This window comes from Desmodus rotundus, chromosome 2 (genome assembly GCF_022682495.2).
Source record: "Desmodus rotundus isolate HL8 chromosome 2, HLdesRot8A.1, whole genome shotgun sequence".
NCBI lineage: Eukaryota > Metazoa > Chordata > Mammalia > Chiroptera > Phyllostomidae > Desmodus > Desmodus rotundus.
The window spans coordinates 174,839,032-174,863,762 of NC_071388.1; the positions used below are offsets into that span (position 1 = coordinate 174,839,032).

The 24,731-nt window shown below is 36.6% G+C and overlaps 1 protein-coding gene across 2 annotated transcripts in view; it reads right to left on the reverse strand.

Moving 5' to 3' along the window:
* The window catches only part of TMEFF2 (transmembrane protein with EGF like and two follistatin like domains 2), a 235,524-nt gene that overhangs the window by 89,479 nt on the left and 121,314 nt on the right, over positions 1–24,731 (reverse strand). For both annotated transcript variants that reach the window (XM_024563859.3, XM_045198529.3), the window contains exon 5: positions 22,181–22,277. In XM_024563859.3, coding sequence (XP_024419627.1) covers positions 22,181–22,277 — 97 coding nt within the window. The remainder of the gene's footprint in view (positions 1–22,180; positions 22,278–24,731) is intronic.

Sequence of the window (24,731 nt, forward strand, 5' to 3'; positions counted from 1 at the left end):
ATGAGGGATATGGCATTGCGGGTAGAGGAAACTGTGTAATTTAACTAGGGCCACCCCTCTCAAAACTTTGATCTCATGACTCCATTCCTAATCTTAAAAAAACATTGAGGATCTCAAAGAGCTTTTATTTATGTGCTTTATATCTATTGATATTTACCACAGAAAACATTAAAGTAAGGCATTTAAAAAAGTGAACTTATTAATTCATTTAAAACCAATAATATATGTATTACATGTTGACATTACATATTGTTATAAAAATGAGTATATTTTCTAAAAATAAATTTAGTGAGAAGAATGGCAATGTGTACATTTTTGAAAATTCTTTTAATACTTGCCTTCATTGAAGAAAGCTACATTCCAATACCCGCTTCTGAATTGAAGCTGTTGAATAGCACATATCAAGTAGCTCTGGACAACTCTACTGTGCGTTTGTGTAAGAATGAGAATGAAAAAAGCAAATAGAATATCCTAGTTCCTGGACCACACATTGAGCACAACTCATCTAAGCCATGGGGATAGGGGAGTTCAGAGCACATATTGGCTAAAGCACGCTGCACGAGGAAAAATCAGGAAGGTTGATCTCAGAGGGCTTGAATATCATACTCAGTAATATTAGGAGAGGGTTTGGCAGAAATTATTTGTTGTCAATCCAAAAGCCATTCCTTCTTTCCTCCCTTGCTAAAAAATTCATGATTCTGTTCAGATATTGAAAGCTTGTGTGTTGAGGGGGTGCATGCTGGTCTTCCTCTTTTCCTTGATGTTTATAAGCACAAATATGGGACATAGCCATGGTCATATAAAGAAGTCTGCTGTTGTGGGTGGCGCTGGCCAGGTCTAAGTTTTCGCTGAGACACAGGCTTGTTCCTTTGTGCCCTTGGATGCTGTGCTGTAAGAGTATGATGTATTGCTGCACCTCCTACACATGCTTGCTGCAACCCTGTACCATTCTGATTCAATGCTGAGAAGGACAAGGGGATCTGAGGGAGCTGACCCAGAGCCTAGATACTGTTGAGCCGCTGAATTGTTGAAGAGTTTTGAAATGTGAATTGACAAACTGATTAATGTCTATGAAGATTGAACTGACTGCCATGGATTGAACTTTGTGGCACCAGCGAGGTGGTTATTAAAGTAGTCAAAGTAAAGGTAACAGGGGTCTGAGATACTGTGCTATCAACAAACACACACAAAAGAATAGAATAGACATGAAAGAACTGTGGAAGTAAAACTGGTAGGACGTGGCAGCTGAGCAGATGATCATTAGTGTGTACAGACAGGGGGATGGAAGGGAAGCATCAGCGATGACATAATCAATTGCCTGCTCGGGTGATTCAAAGAACAGTGGTGCCTCAGACACTGTAGATGTATTAGGTTTGGGAGGGAAGATGATGGATTAAATTTGGACACATGGAGTCAAAGACATACCTAAAATACCTGGTACATAGTTAGTGCTAAAAAATGTCCATGTGTGGTCCTATATCTGTTACCCTAAGGATTTGCTCCTTCATATCCTGTGCACTTTACTAAAATGTTGCTTTTCAGGCAAGTCTGTCTTGCTCACCCTTGCTCAATACGTCTTAATAAGTCTTGTGCTATTTTTAAAACCAAGTACTTATCTATCATACGCTACATAAATGTCTACTTATTTATCATGTTTGTCTAATAAAAAGTAAGACTAAAAATAAAATTTTTAGCTGTTTTGTTCACTTCTGTAACTGTAGCACCTGGGCCAATGCTTGACACTTAGTAAATATTCAATAAATATGCATATATAAATACTCAGAGCATGAAAGTCAGGACTGCGAAATTACTTGTCAATCATACGTCTAAGGGCAGCAATTGAAGCTTCAGGACTAGGTGAATGTATTGAGATTGGATACTGAACTCAAAGAGACAGCATCAGATATTTATTAACAAGGATTTTCCTAAGCACGCTACACACATCTTAGCATTTAGTGCTTATACAACTGCTGTGGGTAGATAGTTATCTCTCCCACTTTTCAAGTAGAGAAGGTGAGGTTCAGAGAGGTTAGGTAACTCAACTGAAGTTGCAAAGTTAGTGAGGGAGCTGGGCTTTTATGCAAAAGACCAAAATAAGCTCTTATGTTGACCTTTAATAGACGTTTTATCTAACATAAAATTTTAAATTGTGTTCTGCAATGGTACCTAGTTTTCCAGGAAAGTGATCCAGAATTTTTCTTGCTTTTTGAACTTGTAAAAAGTAGAACTGATCCCTTCTTAAGCTTTTTAAAAAAATAATTCCTGACTTTCAACTCAGAAGAATATTCGGATAACAATGCATACATATAAACATCTCTCCTAAGATCTTAATAAAGTGACAATAAAGATTGATCAAACAAACCAAATTAACAGTTAACAATAAAATCAATTGGCCTGTAGAAAAGACGAGAGCCCTTTTAGCCCTGTTGGTTTTCTCTCTGGAACTGTAGTGAAGTGAACTGGAGGACCTTATAAAATATAACACTGGCAGTGTAGGAAAGGTTATACTTTCTTAAAGTCATGTGTTGGTCATGAGCTAAAGTTATATGACTTAGAAGGTCAGTCGTGACATCTTTTCTCTTTAATGCTCAGCGATGTTTTCCACAAAGAAAATGACCATGCACTTATGTCATTTAAAACAGAGTTGGCCTAAGGATGGTTTTTCTCCTTCTATGAAAAAGCAAGTTATCAGTGAAGATTGGGGCTCCTTCGGTTTTGCAACACATTTTTTGCATTTCGTTCATGAACATGAGCTAGAAAAACAAGATGAAAATGAATTTTTTATTGGGCATTCAAATTAACAAGTGTCATGACTTCCCCCATTAGTTTGTGTAAATCCTAGAAATGATTTTTGAACAAGAATGTGTTATTATGTTGAGGAAAAGATGGAAGTATATAACCTTGTGCAGACCATTTAACTTCTCTCTGCTTTACATTTACAAGCAGTAATACAAAGAGACAGGATTATATGATCTCCAAGGCCCCATCCAGATGGATTTAACACACTATGATTATTTGAGAGGCAATTTAGTGCAGCGGTAAGGAGCCTGGGCTCTGGAACCAGACTGCCTCCCCTTAGATCCTGCTTCACTTCACTTATTATTAGCCATATGATATGACATAAGGTACCTTGTAACTCTTTAAGCCTCAGCTTACTGTTTGGCAAAATGAGGATTGTAAGACTCTTAGGGACTCTTTAATACTTTTTCAGTATTAAATATAATCATTGTCATAAACTAACTGGCATTGGATTTAGTAAAAAACCAATAAACAGTATTGTGAACAATTACTATTTACTTTATATTTTAAATTATACCCTTTTTCCCCTTTAACAACAACAACAAGAAATTTCCTAAGAATTCAGGATGGCATGGATTTTTATTTTGCTGCTTTAAACTTTTTAACCTATTTACTACGTACACTATTATTCAAAGTATAAAATAAGCCAAAGCATTAATTTCATTTATAAAATTCCAAGCAATTGATTTGATTGTCTTCACTCCCTCCCGTGCCCTCAGCTCAGTAGAACAAGTGTTAAGATTCAAAGCCTATTCAAATGGATGCTTTGGAGACTTCCGAAGAATTTCTGAGATAAGCTAGGACGCCGTTCTGGAGGCTACCGATCACGAGAGAATGAGTGCTGTTCTTCCAAATTATAATCTGAACAATAAATTATCATGATATACACAAAGAGGAACACCTTTGAGATGTTTTTGTATAAGAAACCCAAGGGCAACTAAGGTTAATGATAATGGTCATTATGTACTCTCCTAACACCCTCGTATAATAGATGTCCATATTCTCTTTATATGGATGAAAATGTGGAGACTCAGGAAGGTTAAGGAACTTGCCTAAGGCTACACAGAAGTAAGTAGCAGTACCGAAATTTAAGCTTAGGCAGTCTGACCTCAGCATTTGAGCTCTTAATTAGACTGCTTTTTTAGCACAGGAGCCCTTTGTTCAGCTGTATGCCCTCTGAAACACCAAGCTGCCTCATCACATAAATCGTGTCCATATGCTCATCTGTCCATTCATCCATTTACCAATCCATCCATCCATCCACTCATCAAAGCATGTCTTTGTCTATTACAATAATCAGGATTTGAGCTCTTGGTTTGTGGCCAATGAGTAAGTGGGAAAGATCTGTTAGACTTGACTTTGATACAATGCAATCATCACACACCTGTGACTGAGGTACAGCTCAACGGCAAATTGAGATTTGCCTTGGTGGGGCCTTTTTCTTAGGCAGCGAGAATTCTCTTTTGTGAAAGAAATTTCTGAACAGAATGAGTTTTACTAGGTTGTTTCTCTTTCTTCCTTTAGAAAGGAAAAAGTTTTCCCCGTTTAAAGCATGATTTTGAGTTTCAAAAATAATAAAACTAGATTGGTTCCCATTTAAAATTCACAATGATTCTTGGAATTCCATTTAAAATATTAAATATCCATTCCATTGAAAATATCTCAAATATAGCTTTAAGTATAATTTCTTAAATTTGAAATTAGGTCACTACACGTTGTGAAATATTGAGCTAAAAAAGATACTCACTTCCTTTCCCTTCCAGCCTCCTCATCACCTTCTATGGGAAAACAATTCACGGATACTTTGTACGCTGTAGGAACAAAAATGGGTTTACCTCATTTTTGTTCTCTTCTTTTTACTAGCCTCTATATTGGTAGGACTTATATGAAAAATCAATTTGTTTTATTCTTGTAAGCTTGGATTTATCTTCCTAAATATATCCTTCTTGTCAGAAGCCACTCAAGCACTTTGCTCTCCCCATTTATAAATTGTTGTCCTATTTTATGATTTTGGTTCTGATTAACTGGTGCTCTTCTTTCTTTTATCATTAGCAGTGCGGTGCTGGCGATCTGGAAGCACCGCTAACTGTCTTCTCAACTTCCAGATCCTTAGGCAAGTTGGTCTAATTGATGATAGCTGGGGGAGGGGTTGGGGAGTGTGACAGCCAGCCAGCTGGAGGAGTTCTCTGTCTCCGGGAAGGAAATGGCTCATCCTACCTTCCACTAGGTGGAGCTTGGGTGGAGAAGTGAATGTGTCTGTGGTTAAGGGACTAGGGTCACCCCACTGCAAGGCCTTTGTGGAGAATCTTAGTTCATTTAGGTTGCTGTAACAAAAATACTGTAAGTTGGGTGGCTTATAAACCAAAAAATTATTTTTCATTGTTCTGGAGGTTGGGGAATCCAAGACCATGGACCAGCAGATTTGATATCTGGTCAGTGCCTGCTTCTTCATAGATGGCTGTCTTTTTGCTACAATGTCATGTGGTGGAAAGGGACATGCTAGCTCTTTGGGGTCTCTTTTGTAAGGACACTAAATCACATTCATGAGGACTCCACCCTTATGATCTAATCACAGGACCACTTCCTAATACTATTTCCTTAGGGGTTATGTTTAAACATATGAGTTTAGGGGGGATACACAAACATTCAGACTGTAGCAGTCCGTGTCATTTACCAAATCCATGTCCCCGCTTTCTTTAACAACTGTCTCCTATCTGCTTTATTTAATCACTGTCTGCTATCTCCAGTCAATCTCACTCCACATTTACCTTTTCTGATTGATATTGAGTTCATCAATCAGGATAAGATATTATGCTGCAGTAATAAACAACTTAAACATCTCAGTGGCTTAAAACAACAAAGATCTATTTTTTGCTCATGTCATCTGTCACCCAAGGACCCAGGATGATGAAGCAGTCGCCTTACTTGAACACCGCTAGTTACTATTCCAGAGAAAAGAAAGAGCTCTGCAGAGACTTGCACTGGCAATCACCAGCTCAGTCAAAGCCTTGAACCAGACACATGAGGTTCCCCAACCTCAAGGGAACCAGGAAGTACAGCCCTGTAAACAGTCCTATCTCCCCTACTCTGGAGGCGGGAAATCAGAAATATTCAGTGAGCAGCAGGACAGTGATTTTATCTTTTAATTAAACAAGTGGAGGATAGCAACTCCTTATGTTTTTTTCTTCTTCGGTTGATTTCTCATCTCTCGCCTCTTAATTAATATATCCTGATATCTTTCTATTTCCCATTACTTAGTTTGCCCTTTCTTTGCAGTATCACATTATTTTCAGTAAATATTTTGTGTCCTTTTCCCCAGCAGTCTAACTTTTGGCTAGCATAGTGTCTATTCTTATTCCTCAGCCCCAAATCCATTTTCTTTATTAGGTATCTCTGAACTCCTGCAGCTCTTTCTGTCTGCACCACACAAGTTAACCTTTAATTACTTGCCTACTGGGCATTCCACTTGGTTCTGCCTTTTATCAGCTGAATCAGAACATAACTTTCTCTCACCACCTCCCTCCCCTACTCCAAATTAACTCTACCTCCTGATCCCTATTTCCAAAGTTGTTCCATTATTCCTCCCAGCACTCAGCATCAAAATCTTCATTTCTCTTTGCCTCTTTCTCTAATCTCTTGCTTCTCATGATAGAGCAGTTACCAAACTCTTCCCTGTGCTCCCAGGGTGCTCACAGGGATGAAAAGACCCAGTGCAAGTCAAAAGCGCGCCACAGACTCCAACACAGAGAGATATTGTTCTCTATTTCTTTAACTCTTTTTTATTCCTTCCTTCATTTATTTATTCATCATTCATTTACCATGCACTTAATCAAGACCTAAGTGCTTTCTTGGAACTGTGCTTGTTCTGAGGGAGCCACAAATATAAGTTTCTGCTCTCCAGGAGGTTACATTCCATATGAGAAAAATCACACATGCGTGCTTCCAGGAAACTAAGTACTCATAGGGTTGGAACAAGGGGAAATGCTGTGGGATATGGGAGAAAGGGGCAATGAGGATGTTCTGAAGTGGTCTGGTAAGGCTTCACGAGGAAGTGAGGGTGGGGATCACTAAATCGTATCACTTCCAGATTAAAACATTGGAGGATATCTCAGCATGCTTAGAATAAAATCAACACTCTTCATTAAGGCCTCCTAGAACCTTCATGATCAGGCCCCTTTGCAAGTTCATGTAAGACTTCTTTTATTTTCTGGGCTCCAGTTTCAGGAAGACAGATCATCTGCATTCCATGTCTTTGAACCAGAGGATCTCTTTGCTCAGAATTCTGTTTCTACAGATCTTTGAGATGCTGGCTCTTTCTTGCTATTTGACTGAAATGACAATCCACAGAGAGACATTCCCTAAATACGCAATCTTAAATAAATAGCATCCCCGTCTCCCAGGACCCTGTTTTTTAGAACTCTTATTTTCTTCTTTAAAAATTTACCTGCAATCATCTTGCCTACTTACTTGTTTATTTCTTTACCACCTCCCCGCCCCCCCCCCCCCCGTCTTTCCTCTTCTCAGGATGTCTATGTCACCATCTCGGACCAGAGGGTCTCCAGAGTGGAAACTCTTCCCAGCTGTGAACTTTGTCTGCATTACACACTGCGTTGCCATGGTTCAGACAGAACGTGATCCATCATATGCATTAAGTAAATATCTACTCCTCCTGTACAGCTTCCCTAACTCCAATTTCTCTCTCCTTCAGGGACCATTACCAAACTCTGTGACTGGGTTCCTTCTCTTTTATGTAACTTGTACTATGTAACAGATGTTCTGGCCAGAGTGATGTATGTGGAAGTGAGGAAAGCCACCTCCAAGACTGGCCAATAAAATCTCCCATGTGGGATCTTTTCTTCTCTTTTGCTTTCTATTAAATGAATGAGTGGGATATCAATGATTTAGAGAAGGGCAGGTCCATGATAAGGAAATGGACATAGTTCCTAAAAGATCATGTGTGAAACTACCTGATGGGAACACTTGCCTTGATCTGTGATGAGAGAAGAAATAAATGTGTGTGTGTGTGTGTGTGTGTGTGTGTGTGTGTGAAATAACAGAGAATTTGGTACTTCTCTGTTATAACATTTAGGGTGACTTATCATAACTAATATACTTGACGACTAAGTCTTCCATCATTTGGCTCCAGGTACTTTTTTAATTCTTCAGGTATTACATACATTCTTGGTCATAAGCTATCCTTTCATCTGAAGGGAGAATCTCTTTAACTTACATAATTCTACTTTAACATCTACCCTCTAGCATTACACAATGAAAAGGGCAGGGACCTTAGAATTATCTTAGAAAAACCTGAAGTTGAAATCAAAAACTGCCCCTTCCTATCAACATGCATTTTGTATGTTATTTATCTCCCTGAAACGTAGCTTCTTCTTTTGTATAAATGTAGGAAAATAATACCTAACTCACCACACAGTTGCACAAGATTAAATGAGATGGTGCATTGGACTTCCATAGATGGTACATTTGACTTACATGCTAATTAAACATACGTTTCTTTCTTTGTTTCCCGGAGGAAACTTCTCTCCCTTCTCTACACCTGCAACTCCTCTGGGTCCTGCAAGTTCTCCCCTGTGCCCCAACTTTCCTGTAGCACAACCTTTACAAAATTGGTAAGAGTGTGACCTCGGAGTTCAAACTGATTGTGACCCTGAACAGCCAAGTAAACTCAGAGAAGTTACTTAACACCTTTGTGCCTCAATTTCATCATACTCAAAACTAACATAATAATAATACCTAACTTGTGTGTTTTGATGAGGATTAAATTAATTAATAGATGCAAAGCCCTCAGGGGAGTGCAGGACAAAGTTAGTGCTCACTATTGCTTAGTTGTTATTTTAAAATAATTCTCTCCAACTTGTCAAACCTAGTCATCCAGTTCACGCTGACACTGCCCTTCTCTATGCTTAAGATACATGTGTCTATTGTATCATCTTATTTCCTGTTAAAAAGAAAGACTTCTTAATGAATAACTTTGCAGGCTACAGTTTTTAATATCCACAGTGTTCTACACCAACCCTTCTAGCCATTGTTATCAACAGGAAAATTGGAATTAAACTAAATTACATTTTTAAAAATGCAAGGTTACTGCCCTCATGCACTCTACTTTATTACCATGTGTTGTCTGGTCCCTAATGCTAAAATTTCTTCCCCCTTTAATTCAAACAAAACAAAAACAAACTCATAGATACAGAGAGCAAATTGGTGGTCATCAGATAGGAGGAAGGTTGGGGGGATGGGTGAAAGGGATTAAGAAGTGCATCTTGCCAGTTATTAAAATAGTCGTAGAGATGTAAAATGCAGCACAGGAAGTATAGTTAATACTATTCTGATATCTATGTATGGGGTCAGGTGGGCATTAGACTCATTGGGGGGATCCCTTTGTGAGTTATATAAAAGTATAACAACTATGTTGTACACCTGAAATTAATATCATATATCAACTATAACTTAAAAAATTAAAAAAATATACATAAATAAATAAGTGTGCACCTGCACTTTGGGTTGGAACAAACAAAACTTGGGGCGGATGCAATAGGTGAATACGTGGGTTAAATTTTACAGAAGCTTGCTTACACTAACAAAGGACTACCAATCTCATTATGAGGATTTTAAAAAAAACATATAGTCAAATGCATGCATCAAATTGTTGGTTATTGATTGATTGATGATCTAGCCAAAATAGAAAGAGCAGAATGGATAGTAGAAAGACTTATCAGTAAATATATCTCACAGTTACATCTTGCATTCTAAAACCATAATCATAGTCGGGTTATGATCTATTGGTTTGCATGTTTTTACCTTTGCTTTTCATGCATACTTTTTAATCATTTAACCAGTTGTAATCAAATCAAAGATATTTGCCTTAACAATGTAATCGGGGCTTTCCCATTTTGCACAAACTTACATAACAACCACATCTTTTCCGTTCCAGGACCATCTCAACCCGTGGTGCCCATCCTTACTCTGCTGCATCAACAAATTCTATCTCTCAACAGCTGCTGAGTTTTTATATCTGTAGAAGGGAATTATAATCCTAAAGACTTTATAAAATATTTTAGGGGTTCTGCCTAATTTCCAGTTGAGATAACTGTAATTAAGAAAAAACTATTCCCTGTACCAACTTAGATAGCATAGGAATGACGTATTTGGATATAATTCAGGTCTCAGAGAAAATCACCTCTGCAGACTTACAATTTTAGAACTTTAGAATTTTATCATCAATACATTACATTAAGATCCAATATAAATAATTTTATATAATTTATAAGCTAGTTACCAGGGAAATGGTCTTTTATTTCATTCAAAATGTTATTAAAGTCATACAGTATTAATTCTTGTGGAGTTCAGAATTTGTTAAACTATGTCTTGATAAATTAGTTGTCTTTTCTAATTCCACCATAAGAATTATTCTTTTCTTCCTTCCTTTGAATTCCAGGTTACTCAGAGATAGGGTTTTTGATTAACTGTAGCAACTTTTCTTAGTTCGATTTTTCTTTACAATTATTTTTTATCTTACTTTTCCTCTTCTTTCTCCTCAACATAGTTTTATTATTCAACTCTTGAATGTTTCATCTTATTTAAATAGCTTCATTGTATTTTTATCTTTTACCACTGCTGCTTTAAATACTTTAAAGAAACCATTTTTCTGTGCTTTCTAAAGAGATGACTAGCCAATATAAAAAAAAATTTGTTAATTTTGGTATGAAGGTTAAAGTACAGAGTAGTAAATGCTACCTTCTATATACAACAGACCACCTCATCTAACTTAAAAATGCCTCATTGGTGCCCTAGTCAGGTGTCTCAGCAGGTTGGAGCATCATCCCATACACCAAAAGGGTTGAGGGTTTGATCCCTAGTCGGAGCGCATACAGGACGTGACCAATTAATGTTTCTCTCTCACATTGATGTCTTTCTCTCTTTCTCTCCCTTCCTCTCACTCTAAAAATTGATGAACATATCCTTGGGTGAGTATTAACATGATTAGCCATCTGGAAAACGCAAATCAAAACCACAGTTAAATGCCACTTTACACCTACTTGGAGTATAATACTCAAAAAAGGTAGTAATAACAAGTATGGGCAAGGGTGTGGAGAAATTTGAATCCTTGCCTACTGTTTGTGGAAATACAAAATGAGGAAGCCACTTTGGAAAACAGTCTGAAGATCCCCAAATTAATCATATCATAAGGTTATCATCTGACTCAGCACTTCAACACTTAGGAACATACCCAAGTTAAACCATATACCCAGATTAAAACCTGTACACACATACACAAATTTGTGCACATATGTTCATTACCACATCGTTCATCATAGCCCAAATTGGAAACGACACAAATGTTCATCAACTGCTAAATGAATGAACAAAATTTAGTATATCTATATAATGGAATATTTTCCACCATTCGAAAGAACAAAATCCTGATAAATGCTACAATATAGATGAACCTTGAAAACACCATGCTAAGTGAAAGAAGCCAGTCATGCTGAATGATTCCATTTATATGAAATGTGAGAATAAAAAAATCTATGGAGATATAAAGTAGACTAGTTGGTACCTAGGAATGGGGCAGGGAAACCTGGGGGTAAATGGTGAGGGGCTGCTAATGCTACAAGTTTATTTCTGGAGAGATGAAAATATTATAAAATGGATTGTGTTTATGGTTGCAAAATTTGGTGAATATGTTAAAAACATTGAATACTTTAAATCAGTGAGTTTTATGTGAATTATAATATGACTATTGATCTATATGTCTATGTAATCTAATCTATCTATTTAAAAAAAACAGGGGCCAAGGGAAACGATGTGATTTTATCCCAGATAAGAACAAGGCCCCTGCCCCCCCCCTCAATCTCTCGAATATCTCCCAATCTCTCCTTAGTAGCTTTGTTGAGGTAGTGGCATGTGTTACTTGACCCTTCTTTGCTACGTGAAGATCATGCTTCAGTTTTGGGGGACTTCTACATTTATCCGAGAAATGAGGATAACATTATCTGCCTTTACCTGCCTGACCTACATTGTAGAGATATCAAAGAACCACAGAGAGGAGAAAGACTCTGAGAAGTGTAAGGTTTTTAATATAGTAGAAGTTTTTCCTCTTCCTCTGGCTGTCCCATCATGCCATGCACAGCTCAAAAGGGAAATACTTTCTCTAACATAGTTGCAAAAAGACAATCTTTAAACTTATGAATTCAGGTATAAAACTTTTCATAATATATCCCCTAAGCATGTAGTAACTTTACCCCAAAATGTCAGACGTGGAGGTATTGTTTTTTTGATACAAGGCTTCTCTTTTCCCCTTTAAATCTGACTGTCCACTGTTGTTATAATGAAAACAGCTTTGTTACATTTTCTTCTCGAATCAACAAATTTGCTGGAGAAGAAAAAATATATTCGATTCAATTAAATTATATCCATCCATTAAATATATTAATTTTATTTCATTGTCATAATTGATAATTGATTTCATATATGAATGCCTTAAAATATCACATTAATGATATCTATGTATGTTACATAAATAGTACATTACTTTTTGCTAATGTGAACCTAATATTTTATTTCATCTTTTACTTTTGTTTTTTTCCCCAATTGTTATGCACTTCTCCCTGATATACATCTCTTAATATCTGCTGATTCTAGGCGCTTATGGCAAGTTGGTATCTAGAGTTACTTGTAGTACCCTGAATAATGCTATTTTGATTGTAGAAAGCTCATTTTAGGAGGAGCTCAGAGAACAGGGTAAACTGCTATGTCAAAGCCACAGAAAAGACCGCAATGAATAGAAAGGAGCTCTTGTAAACAACCTTTAGAAGATCATCTACCCCCAGGGCATCGTACTGGTTTCTTAAGTTTCATTCATAGGGTCTTGAGAAAAGAATGAATGGGCCCAATTTAACTTTGCATTGGGAGGACTAGGAAAATCAGATATTTGTTTTATTTTATTTCATTTTTTTACTAAAAACAGCACTGAGACTTTCAGCAGTACTGAGTTTTTGAGTGGGTGTTGCATATAATCCTACAATTTGTTTAATCACTTATTAGATATTGCACATCCTCTTTGTTAGGGAAATGTGTCTGGAATAGACTGATGTGGGCTGCCGAAGATGGTTCACTGATCTGTTCTTTAGGTGAACCGACACATACAATGTATTACTATTGGGAAGTAAACCACTGACCAGAAACAGTTTCTACCCAATTTAAAACACCTTTGGGAGGTCAGTTCTCAGTAAATAATGCTTGTACCTCAGAAAGCTATTTATTATGAATGCTCTGGATACAGACAATGGAAATGTTTTCCACATATATACTGTGTAGTTTCTTGGAGCTAACCAAGAAAAATGTCTAACGTAGAGTTAGAGGGGATTTAGGTTTCGGTGAATTTTTTTAGATCACAAATGTGAGGACAGTACTCTCAGATTCATTTGTCTTGAGAAACACAAAAATTTAGGAAGAATCATTAGAATTTGGGCCACAGAAGTTATGTTCAAATATAAATATATTGTTACATTTATTTAGCATTATAACAACCTCCAAACTCAACCTCCAGATTAAGTAAAAAAAATTAAGAAAAGGACTTTGTTGAGGTGTAAAATATTAGACTTACTAGAAATCATACACACACATGCACACACATGTAAACATACATGGAAGGAAAATATACAGGGGTTATCTTGGAATGGTGAGATGACATTTTAATAGTTTTCATATTTCTAATCTTTTCAAATTTCTATGACAAACATGTATAACTTTTATAATCAGAGAAGCCGTAACAAATTCGGCTTCAGTGTAACCATCAAAAATATGGACTGGGAAATAAGAAGAAGCTTGACATCTATATCTAAATAAAAAGATATAGCATTGCCACTAAGATAAGGATTAAAATCCACTGGCATATGGGTGATATTCATGTGCCATTTAATTCGGTGAGTCTGACTTCTTTCTATATATCTCATAATTTCTATTCTTGCATTTCTAATACAGCAACCTTCACCACTTGGAAAGGGGCATGTAGCCCATCAATTAGTCCCAATGGTAGTAAAGAATGAATCCCACCTTGCTTGGCAAATGGCTTACTGAGAGCAGTGCCCCTGAACTTCTGGGTTCCTCGACGCTCTGCCTTTTGCACACCCCTCTGAAATATGATGATGACAACACACTCGTATTACAGGTAGGGGGGGTGTTACAATGCCCATCTCGAAAAGCTGTGTTATACGCATCTTTTAAGGAACAAATATGAAAACTATCACTAGTTATAACATATAAGTTATGTCCACCCTTGTCCATTATCAAGGTTGCTATTGCCATTTCAGAACAAGCAAACTGAAGTTGAGGCAGGTCAAAATAACCAGATGTTGGTGAAGATACATCTGTTCTCTGCAACCTTAGGGCTAAAAACCTTTTCAGTGTAACTGGCACACACATAGTTGTAATGAGGGTGTTTCCATAGATAATAATTCAGTATGTCTTAAAAAACAAATAAAAACCAAACAGCCTTCAAAAAATAAGGTGTATTCACCTAACGGGAAGACTACACTTCAAGCGCATCACAGACAATCTGATCCTACTAGGGGTGAATTTCATCATAAAGTGGCAGTTGAATTCTTTGTTTTTATATTCTGTTTCAACAAATACAGTGAGTTCCTAAGTGAATGCATTTAACATATTAAATTATCTTCAGTTTTCGTGCGTATGTATGCAAAGTCCTAGCTCTTCCACTTACTGTCTGGCTTTGTCGGTTTGCTCACCCTCGTGGTTTCCTTTTTGTGTAAAATGGGAACTATTAGTGTATCTAACTTCATAAGATTATTGGGATGATTCAATGGCATCACAGTGGTGCCTACCGCGTGGGAAACATGCTTTTGGAGGTTCTCTCATATTTCAATAACTACAATGAGATATATATTTTTATCTCTGAGGCTGAGATGTTATATTGGGATGCTAGAACATGGAGCATATGCTCCCTAATTCTAAGGGGAAGGAATGTGTTACTCAGAATATACCAGAGACTGAGATTCAGAAAACGCCAGAGGAAATCAAGAGGAGTTTGGTGAGTAAGCACTAGAAAAGTAAGCCTAGAGCAAGATATTTTTTAAAAAGCAAGTAAACCAAAACAGCTGTCATTAATCAATCAACAAACTAGTGCTGGAGAGGATGTGGAGAAAAAGGAGCCCTAGTGCACTGTTGGTGGGAATGCAGGCTGGTGTACATTGTGGAAAACAGTATGAAGTTTCCTTAAAAAATTAAAAATGGAATTGCTTTTTGACCCAGTGATTCCAGTGCTGGAACTATACCCTAAGAATCACAAAACACCAATTCAAAAGAACCTATGCACCCCTGTGTTCACAGCAGCACTATTTACAATAGCCAAGTGCTAGAAACAGCCTAAGTGCCCCAAAGTAGATGAGTGGATCAAAAAACTGGTATATTTATATAATGGAATACTACGCAGCAGTAAGAGAAAGGAATTCCCGCCTTTTGCAACAGCACGGATGGAACTGGAGACTATTATGCTAAGTAAAATAAGTCAGTTAGTGAAAGACAAATACCATATAATCTCACCTATAAGAGGAATTAATGAACAAAATAAACTAATGAGCACAACAGAACCAGAGGCACGGAAACACGGAACAGACTGACAGCTGTAAGAGCGGAGGGAGGAGGTGGCGACTGATAGAAAGAAGGAGAAGGAATAAGTCAGAGAACATACATGAAGGACCTCTAGACATGGACAAGGGTGTGAAGATTGACTATGGAAGCAGGGGGTGGGCTGGGTAGAGGGAGATGAAGGGGGAAAATGGGACATTTGTAATAGCATAAACAAAAAACATTGGGAATGAAAAAAAGCAAGTAAAAAGAGAAACAATTAATGAAAACAGGTAAGTAAGTGGTAGAAGTACAATCCATACTTAGTAGTTTTGTTTTTCTCTTCTGCCTGCATATAGTATTTCATTATTTTTATATAAAATGGAAATTACATGATTCATGCAACATGAGCTAAATAAAAATTATAAAAACAGATAAAACACGTTAATATTTAGAATACTTTATTTCTGTATTTCTTGGTACTCTACAGTAGATCTATGTTTGTATTTATCACATTTTAATCAAGTTTAATTACTGTGCAACAGCACTATTGGGGCATAGTCTCTGAGAAAAATTCAAAAACTCTTCAGAACTTAGGTGAAAATTCAATTCATTTTGAAGTAGCCCAGTACCACAGTAGACCTGAGGTAAGCTTTTGTTTTAAGGACCAGGGTTTATTTTCAAATTTTGGGTTCACTTTTTAAGTTTTACCTTCCACAAAGCATATGCTTGCTTTTTTGGAAGATGGGTTAATTGTGGCTTTTTTGCAGGGGGAGGGTGGGGATTGCCTGTTGTGGAATTCAAGAGGCATTATTACTCACCTCTCTTCTAAGTGTCACTTAAAGTGCTTAGATTCGGTTTATAGATTTGACTGTTTACTGGAAGCCATTGGCAGAGGGAAGTCTGGGTCACAGACGCGGCATTTTTCAGTGCAGATCGTTGGACAGACCCTGTTACAGAAGATACTGGTCCTGTGTAACTATAATTGAACTTCTAAATTTTGTTTCACTGTGTAAATTTTTTAAAAAAGTACAAATTATGGTTTAAGATAGGTGAAGAAAAACATAAAAGAAGGAATTACAAAATCAAAATCGAACTTTGACGTTTGGACACAGATTTGCTTAAAAATGTCAACATTTTCCCTTAAAATCATTGGAATGGAAAAGGTGTATTTCCCAAAATCAGGAGCTGTATATTCCCCTCTGTCTCTGCAAAAATTTTCTGGGGAAACGGAAACATGGAAGGAAAGAGAGGTGTGTTTTTTTTTTTTTTTCAGACCCCATGCATCTATACAAACAGAAAATAACGTGTGTAGCAATTTTCAGCCCTGAGAGCGTTGTCTTTAAGGTGCGGGAGAAGAGGCAGTTCCTGGGAGGCAGTACCTCAACCACGGGAATCTTGGCATGGAAACGGTGTTCCCTTGAAGCCTTACATCCAACAAAAACCTTGGATTTTCTAGATGAGACCTATTTTCTGTTTTATTTTATTTTGTTTTTCATTCTCTCCATGAGTAAACTCATGGTAGAAATTAGTCCCAATTACAGGTGACCACAGTTACAGTTCTAAGGCGAGAGAGCAAAGGAAATCAATAAGACGGAACCACCCTGAGGGAAGACTGAATAAACTCTTAGTTCACAAAAGTTTGTGACTTGTCAGCAGCCTCTTCTTTAGATATCCCGTACAACTCTGAGCGATCTTTTTACTTAATAGAAACCAACTGGAACCTTTCCAACTGCAACACGATCTTTTCGTTCAATCATCAGCCAGTAGTAGTTTAAAAGAAATCAGTTTCTATATTTTCCTCAGAGGTGCCTTCATTTTCCCTATCAAACTCATAATCCAAATGTACTCAAGTCAGCAGGACCTAATGCCTAATTTGCTTATATGTATGGTGAAATCTAGTGCAAGGATCATCCACAGCCATTGCCTGGCTTCAAATATTCATGATTCTCCACAGTCCGCAATGCATTAAAGGTGGGAACGATGCCAGCAACACATAGTCTTCCTAGCGACAAGGAGCCTTCTCACATCACAGGAGCACGGTGGGAAAGACTTCAGACTAAACTGTTTTTGTAAGAGATACTCACAAAAGGAGTGCCAAATCCCACACCCAGTTTCAGATAGGAAACATCAATGAAATAAACAAAAAACCAGACTCTCATTCATTTACTCTTCTGAGCTCATTTCACTGCAACTACTTTGTTTTTCTCCTTTCTCATCGCTGCAGTCCAAAAAGGATGTTTTGCACTAAAACTGGAAAACATTATTAATGTTTCAAACATAAAATGACTACTGAGGAAGTAATAGCATTTAAGCCAATATAATTTTGCTAATGGAGCCTGAATGGCATGTAGATAATAATACAAGAGTAAAGTTAAAATGGAAGTAAGAGCTACAAAGCATACATGAGAAGCAGATACACATAATAATTTAAGTTGTCCCTTTATGTCATTCGCCACCCAGCCGCATCTGCTCTTACACCTGTGCTCCTTGCTCTGTCCTGAAACCCTGACAACGCCAGGCATGCATCCAGTCCCATACCCAGCCATTCCTATGATCACACCGAGCTACCGACTTGCTTTATTCGTACATTAAATCAAGAATCAACCCCAGGGCTCTGAACTATTTCTGACTGACAGGACCAACAGAAAGTTCTAGACTAATTACTTCTTAGGATTAGTTCCTCGCACAAAGTGTTACTGCTGACCTACTTTGGACTTACTGAAATAATTTATCTGGTAACATAATTAAGAGAATATAAAGCTGTTTCTAAAATCAACCAAGTATCAGACATATTTGCTGAAATCATAAGTTGGTATTCCCAGTGCTATCAGCTGGGACTTTATTACTTTGCAATGAGTCAATTTTATTATGTTTGACTTATCAGCCATTCTTTTTCTTTATAAATTATATTCGACAGAATGTATTTGAGAGTCTCTTTGATGTATAGCTGTATCAGTTTTGACTTTTTTTTTTCAGTCTAGATATAAAGAGAAACAATCTTTTAAGCCCTTCTTTTCACTTCTTTTTTCCCCCTGCCCCCACACAGGCGACGCATCCCTTTGCACAGCTATTGCAATTATTTTGAAGTCCATCCTAAATAACGAGATGCCTGGATATGAGAGTGGCCATATATGTGGTATGGATCACTTACCCTGGGGACTTTTTAATTCTGTATTTTGAGAGCTTAATTCTTTCCTACACTTAGGTAAATATCTATAACTGAAGAATTTTCTGTAGCAATGGTCTTCATTACTGAAAATGCCTGACCATTTTCTGATTTTACTGCCTTAATATACTCCATATGAAGAAAGGGACAAGGAAAAAAACTTGAAACAAAATCATGGAACATAAGTGAGAGGTTTATGTGAGTTTATAAATCATGTTTTCTCAAAACAAAGGCATTAAAATGTTAGTAAAATATCAGTACATGGTTTATTAATGTCATCCTCTACTAAGTATTTTTTCTCCTATTCTTTTACTTTCCTCATTCTCTCCCTTTTATTTATTTTTTCTTTCCCATGTTCAGTGTGACTTGGTTCTTAAGTCAAAAACTCATCTAAATAACTATGAAAACAAGGTAAACTTATTGTGTACTGGCTTATTGATTCTAATAAAGATTTATCATTATCTAGAAAGTACCTGAGCACCTTTGAATAACTAGACCGAGTGCTTGTGGTGAAATGGAAGACATTAATTTCTTAGGCCAAAGTTAAAGAAAGAGCAACAGTTAATTTTTCACCTTTGTTCTAAAATTGCAGATACAATAACATTATTTCTCAGTAGTATTTCCTCACATCTTGCTATTACTTCACATTATAAGGTTGAGGAAATGTGTACGCATAAAGCTGGAGTTTGTGTTGAAGAAGGAAAACAATACAAACCACTGAGTGATACTCTTTGTTGCCACACAACATAGGCAGTGTTTACATTTGCGAGGGGACCTGGCCACGGTTTCATCCAAAATCCATGGCACGTCAAAGCTCCCCTGAATCCGCGGATGGTACAAGAGTCAGATAACTCCCCTACTGCTTCCTATTTTACTTTCTAGTGTCTTTCATGCCATGCCTATTTAATTTCATTTATTGCTTTATTTCTGTGTCCTTTAAGTCTTTCCAATTTGTCCTTCATGGCTAAACTAAATATAATATATTAACATCCAAAGGTATTTATGTAAATGAAAATCAATACGCTTATCATTTCAGCGCCATTCCTTATTGCTTACATTGGACATTTTAAGTACATTTTATTTAAACACTAACAAGTCTTCATTCTTGCCCAGAAAGTGTAATGATCTTCTTGGCTCCCTGCCCCCCTGCAGCCCTCTAATCTTCACAGCTACAGCCACTTAGCCCCATCTGGAGGTTCAGCCTTTTTCCGCATTTTGGAACTAATCTTGTCTCTAGGCTGGGGTTGTACAAGAAATCCTTAGCCAGAAGCTAAGTGATTCAGTATCCAGTCAGCCTTATTGAATTTGACCTTGTGATTTATTTCTGAGATCCAGGTGCTGGCCCCAGCCCCCTGTAACCGAGGCTTGGCTTTTTTCTACACCAGTTCTGGCAAGTGGGTATCTCTCCAGTCTCTCCTGCATCTGTCTCTGATTACTTTTCCTAATTGATACCTTCTCACTGACTGAAGTTCCACCCCGGCCTTCTCTCTGTTTCCTTTGTAACCCAGTTTCTTTTTCTAACTGCAGTTGCCGTGGGTGGTGAATCTCTCTGATGGCCCTGGACTTGCCCATATCTCCTTGTACTGACGGACTTCACACCATGGATCTGATCCTTTACTAGGAGACCAGGAGTGACACTGACTGTCTGGACATTTTCCCTGCCTGCTGCAGCCGTCTCTCTTGTCACCAGCTCTAACCCTGTAGGTTGTGAATCACAGAATCTGAGCTGCCTGCAATCTGGCCACCTCATTATCCCAGACATGACAGGGAAGAAATATCTGAATTGCATCTTTGGTTGAACTGCTATGCTAACACCATCTTGGTGCTTCCACCTCATTTCTTCATATGGCCCTGCCACCTACACACTTTAAAACTCAGTGCCCTCTTTGTAAAGTGAGATCATAATGAAATATGCTCCTTGGTTATTTTGAAGATAACCGGAAAAAATGCATACAAATGGACCAAGCCTAAATAAGCAATTAGTAATCTTCACTTACTATTATTATCTCACTGCTTAAATCTTTGCACTTGTAAAGTGGAACTATGTCACTTAATGATGATCATTCATGAGATGAGAAACTAAAGGACCAATGTCAATTTTTTAAAAGTAAAATGACAGCAAGATATTTATCAGCTTTAAAAATAATGTTGAATTATAGAAGCAATTATCAAAAAGCATTAAAAATGAGATATTTTAAATGTCTATTTTCTGTAAATGTGTCCTAATATATGGAGCCCTAAAGCATTTAAGGTGAAGAAAGATTCTTTGAGTCAGTCATTTATTTCAGAGCAGTATTTTGTGATTGTTTGGGGAATTTTATATAAGTAAAATTCTAAGTCCCACTTTTCTGAAATGATTCATTAATTTGCCTTAAGAACCCCACCCAATTTGCTCAATTGGAGTCAACTTAATCTGCACTTGAAAATATTTTAAAATGTTTTAAGTGTAGACTGTTTCACTCTTGCCAAAATGATGTTGCCTTAATTTGTTTCTTCTTGTCCCTTTGATGAATTGTCCCCTCCACCCACAACAGTTTGCTCAAAATGATTGTTTTATTTAAATTCAGATATAATTGATGTATAAGATTGTGTAAATTTAAGATGTACAACATGCTGACTTGATACACTTATATATTGCAATATGATTACCACTATCACGTCAGCTGATACCTCCATCAGGTCATATACCACTCTATTTGGTGGTGAGAACATTTAAGATTTACTCACCCACTTTGATCAAAATGAGTGTTCAGAGCTTTAGGTAAGCACAGCCTGTATTTTGAAGAAAACAAAGGACCCCATACCTGAAAGGTATGGGTAAGAGCCAATGAGTGAGAGAGGAAGAAGGAAGAGAGGAGAGGGAAGAGAGAGGAAGGAGGAGGGAGGGAGGTAGGGAGGGAGGGAGGGAGAGAAAGAAGGAGAAGGAGACAGAGAGACAGAGAACTTCATTCTCTATCATGCCACACGGACCTCTGACTTCTGAGTCATTCACTTTGGGTGTGGTCAAGGCTGTACCAAACACAAGTCCACGACCTAGAAGCCTAACATTTTGGGACTCATTCAAAATAATAAATATTATTCATAATTTGTTCAGCATATCTTTAAAGGAGAAGCTGAGTATTGCTTGGATGAAGGGAAAAGCTGAGCCTGGAGGGTGGCTCAGAGATCTTTATTTGCTTCCCCATATTCCCAGTGCAGCCGCAGGCATGCATGGGCATACCCTCAAATAAAATCTCTGTGGCTACCCAGATCCGCCATCTTGGAAGGCTGACTAGTAAGCGTCCACTGTTTCTTGACCGTTACTCTTCAGAGATGTTCTGGTAAATGTGATTATTCTCTCCATCTCTTAACATTGACAGTATTTTGGAGTCTCAGTGACGTCTTTTTATATGTTACCAAATGAAGTGGTGCAGCTGGGCAGCTGCTTGGCTGGCCCAACTCCTAATTCAGTTTCAGAAATTCCTTGCTGTTATTATAGCCCTCATATTTCCCCCCTTAGGAACTAGATAAGAAAAGTAAATGCCGAGAGTGTCTTCTTTAGGAAATGCTTAAAGAAGTAAAAATAAATTATTATTATTTTGTTTAAAAAAATAAATAGAAGCATGTTACCAGACATCCTCGGCATCTTCGTCACATTCTGCACCGAACTGGCAAATATCGCAGGTGGATGTCTCCTTTTGACTGGTTTCTCCTGAGCCTTCATGGACTGTAGGGACAGACAAAGGAAACAAAAATAATTCAGATGAGTGTGCGTAGTATCAACAACTCTAACACTACATTAAAGCTGCTACTTTTCCAGTGGACCCACTTGCTATTAGGGCTTCATGAGAATGTCATCCTCAACTCCTTTTTCCTCCCAATTCAAGGACGACTCTAACAATAATATTAATGTGCCACCCACTGGTATGTAGTGGACACTTCAGCTCTTTATAAGCAAAATGAAACTAATGAGAGTTTACTGGATTTATCAAAATTGTTCAGCTTATAAATAAACAAACTGAAAGTTATTTTATGAAAAGGGATTTAGATTTTTTTCTTGCCTAGAAGAAAAAACCTAGAGTATAATTTATTTTAAAAAATACTTAGCATTTTCTTGTTTCTAAATTACATATTTTTCATTCACAGGCTTTTATACATAATTAAAAATAAAACTTAGATGGGTGGCTTTAACCTATTAGATATATCTTCTTTTTTCTCCTTAATATGTTAAGTACTGATAAGAAATAAAATATTGATTATAAATTTTTAGAAAACAGCTTTTAATTGGTTTGTACAGTAAGTTCTTGAATCTCACATAAATATGTCACAGAGCCCATCACAGGGATTTCTTTTCTGAGAATTACAAACACATATTTAATTAAAAAAATAGTCATTGCTGATGATTATTGATATTAGTCTTCTTTTTTCTCAAAAATTACAAGTATAACAATATGCAATGTGTACCCTAGTTATAAAACTAACCTCTTAGAATCAGGACACAGTAGTGTAAATGAAGAAAAACTTTCTAGCATTTTGAGTCCAAATAATAAAAATCTCAGAAACACTTTTGAGATGATGAATTATTGTTTATCCAATTAAAAAAAGTATTGAAAGCAAAAATCGTTTTTCTTGTAAATGAAAAATTGCAACAACCTAACTACTGCATAGATAATTTTATTACATGAACAGATCATACACGTAGAAACAAATGTTTAATTTAAGATCTTTAAAAAGTGCACTTCTGCTAAAGGTCATGCATTTTCAACAGAAAAAGAGTACAAGCAATTATGTATGGCATTGGCTTCTATCTTTATGAACCCTAATAAGATAAAATTTGAACAAAAACATAATTTATTAACATATACCCTGAACTTAACAAATCCAACCTTACTTATTTTCTTTTAATAAGGTATTTTCTCATCATTTCTTCTTTGTTTACAAACAAGAGTTTTTAACATTTACAAAAGCAAAGGTCTTTATTTTGTGATTTTCTGTGACTTACTGCTGTACAGATAAGTGATTTAATTTTTTTAAAAAAGGACAAGAAGACATCTCTGAGAGTACTCTGTTTTATAGTTTTTCCAGAAAAGGTAGATTTATTATTTTTTTCTAAAGCTCATTTTCCCCTGTACTTGATTATTCGCACTTACATTTAAAAAGTTATGAATTAAACAGATTAACTTCAATTGCAAAAGTATTCATGATAGGGTTTTAAATTTGGAAGTCTTAAAAAAAAGAGTTGTCCCTAGAAAGAAAGGATTTTGAACTCTGATAAAATAGACAACACTTATTATCCTCTCTATTACTTTAGTACAAGGCAAGACCATTAGAATGGACTATGGGGATAAGAAGGAAGCTGGGGTCCCACCTCAGGGGAGACTGAACAGCTGAGATTTTCTCTTTATTGCTTTCTTATTATTAATGCAACACAGAAGCTGCTAATGGGAGAGAGCCTTTTAGTGTTAGCAAGATTAGCAGCTTCCAGACTAAAACTTCCCATCACTCAGGAAACACTAACGTGCAATGGGAAGGTCCTTAATGAACAGTTACAGCCACTTAGGGGCAGGCCCTTGTCTTTTGCAGTTGAGATCCTTGGTTAGGGATCTACTGGGAGTAACCCAGGGGGTAAGTTGTGCCAACTCACAATTATACACATTAGTATGCACACAATATAAACTATGTTATAGATGATACTATATAATTTAAAATAATATATAATAGTGGTATTTATTATAATAATTTACATGCATAGCATATATAATAGTTATATATAGTGCACATTATACATACACACTATAATACATGTAGTGGACTATAATATATCACTTAAATATTACCATAATGACTTAGAAAGCATTCCCACTTCCTCTATTTTATAAGAGTTTGGGTATGACAGTATTATTATTTGATTTCTTCATGAAAGCTATTTAAATTTTCTATTTTATCGATTTCTGCTATTATTTATTATTTCCTTTGTGTTATTCACCCAGGGTTTAATTTATTATTTTTATAGTTTCTTAAAATGTTAGAAGTACTTGATTTTATACCTTTCTTATTTTCCAATATATATACTTAAATCCACAAATTTCCTTATAAAGAGTGCTTTAGCTATATCCCACAAATATGGATATTGTGCTTTTATGCATTTTTGTTAAAATATATATATTAGTAACATAGTTGG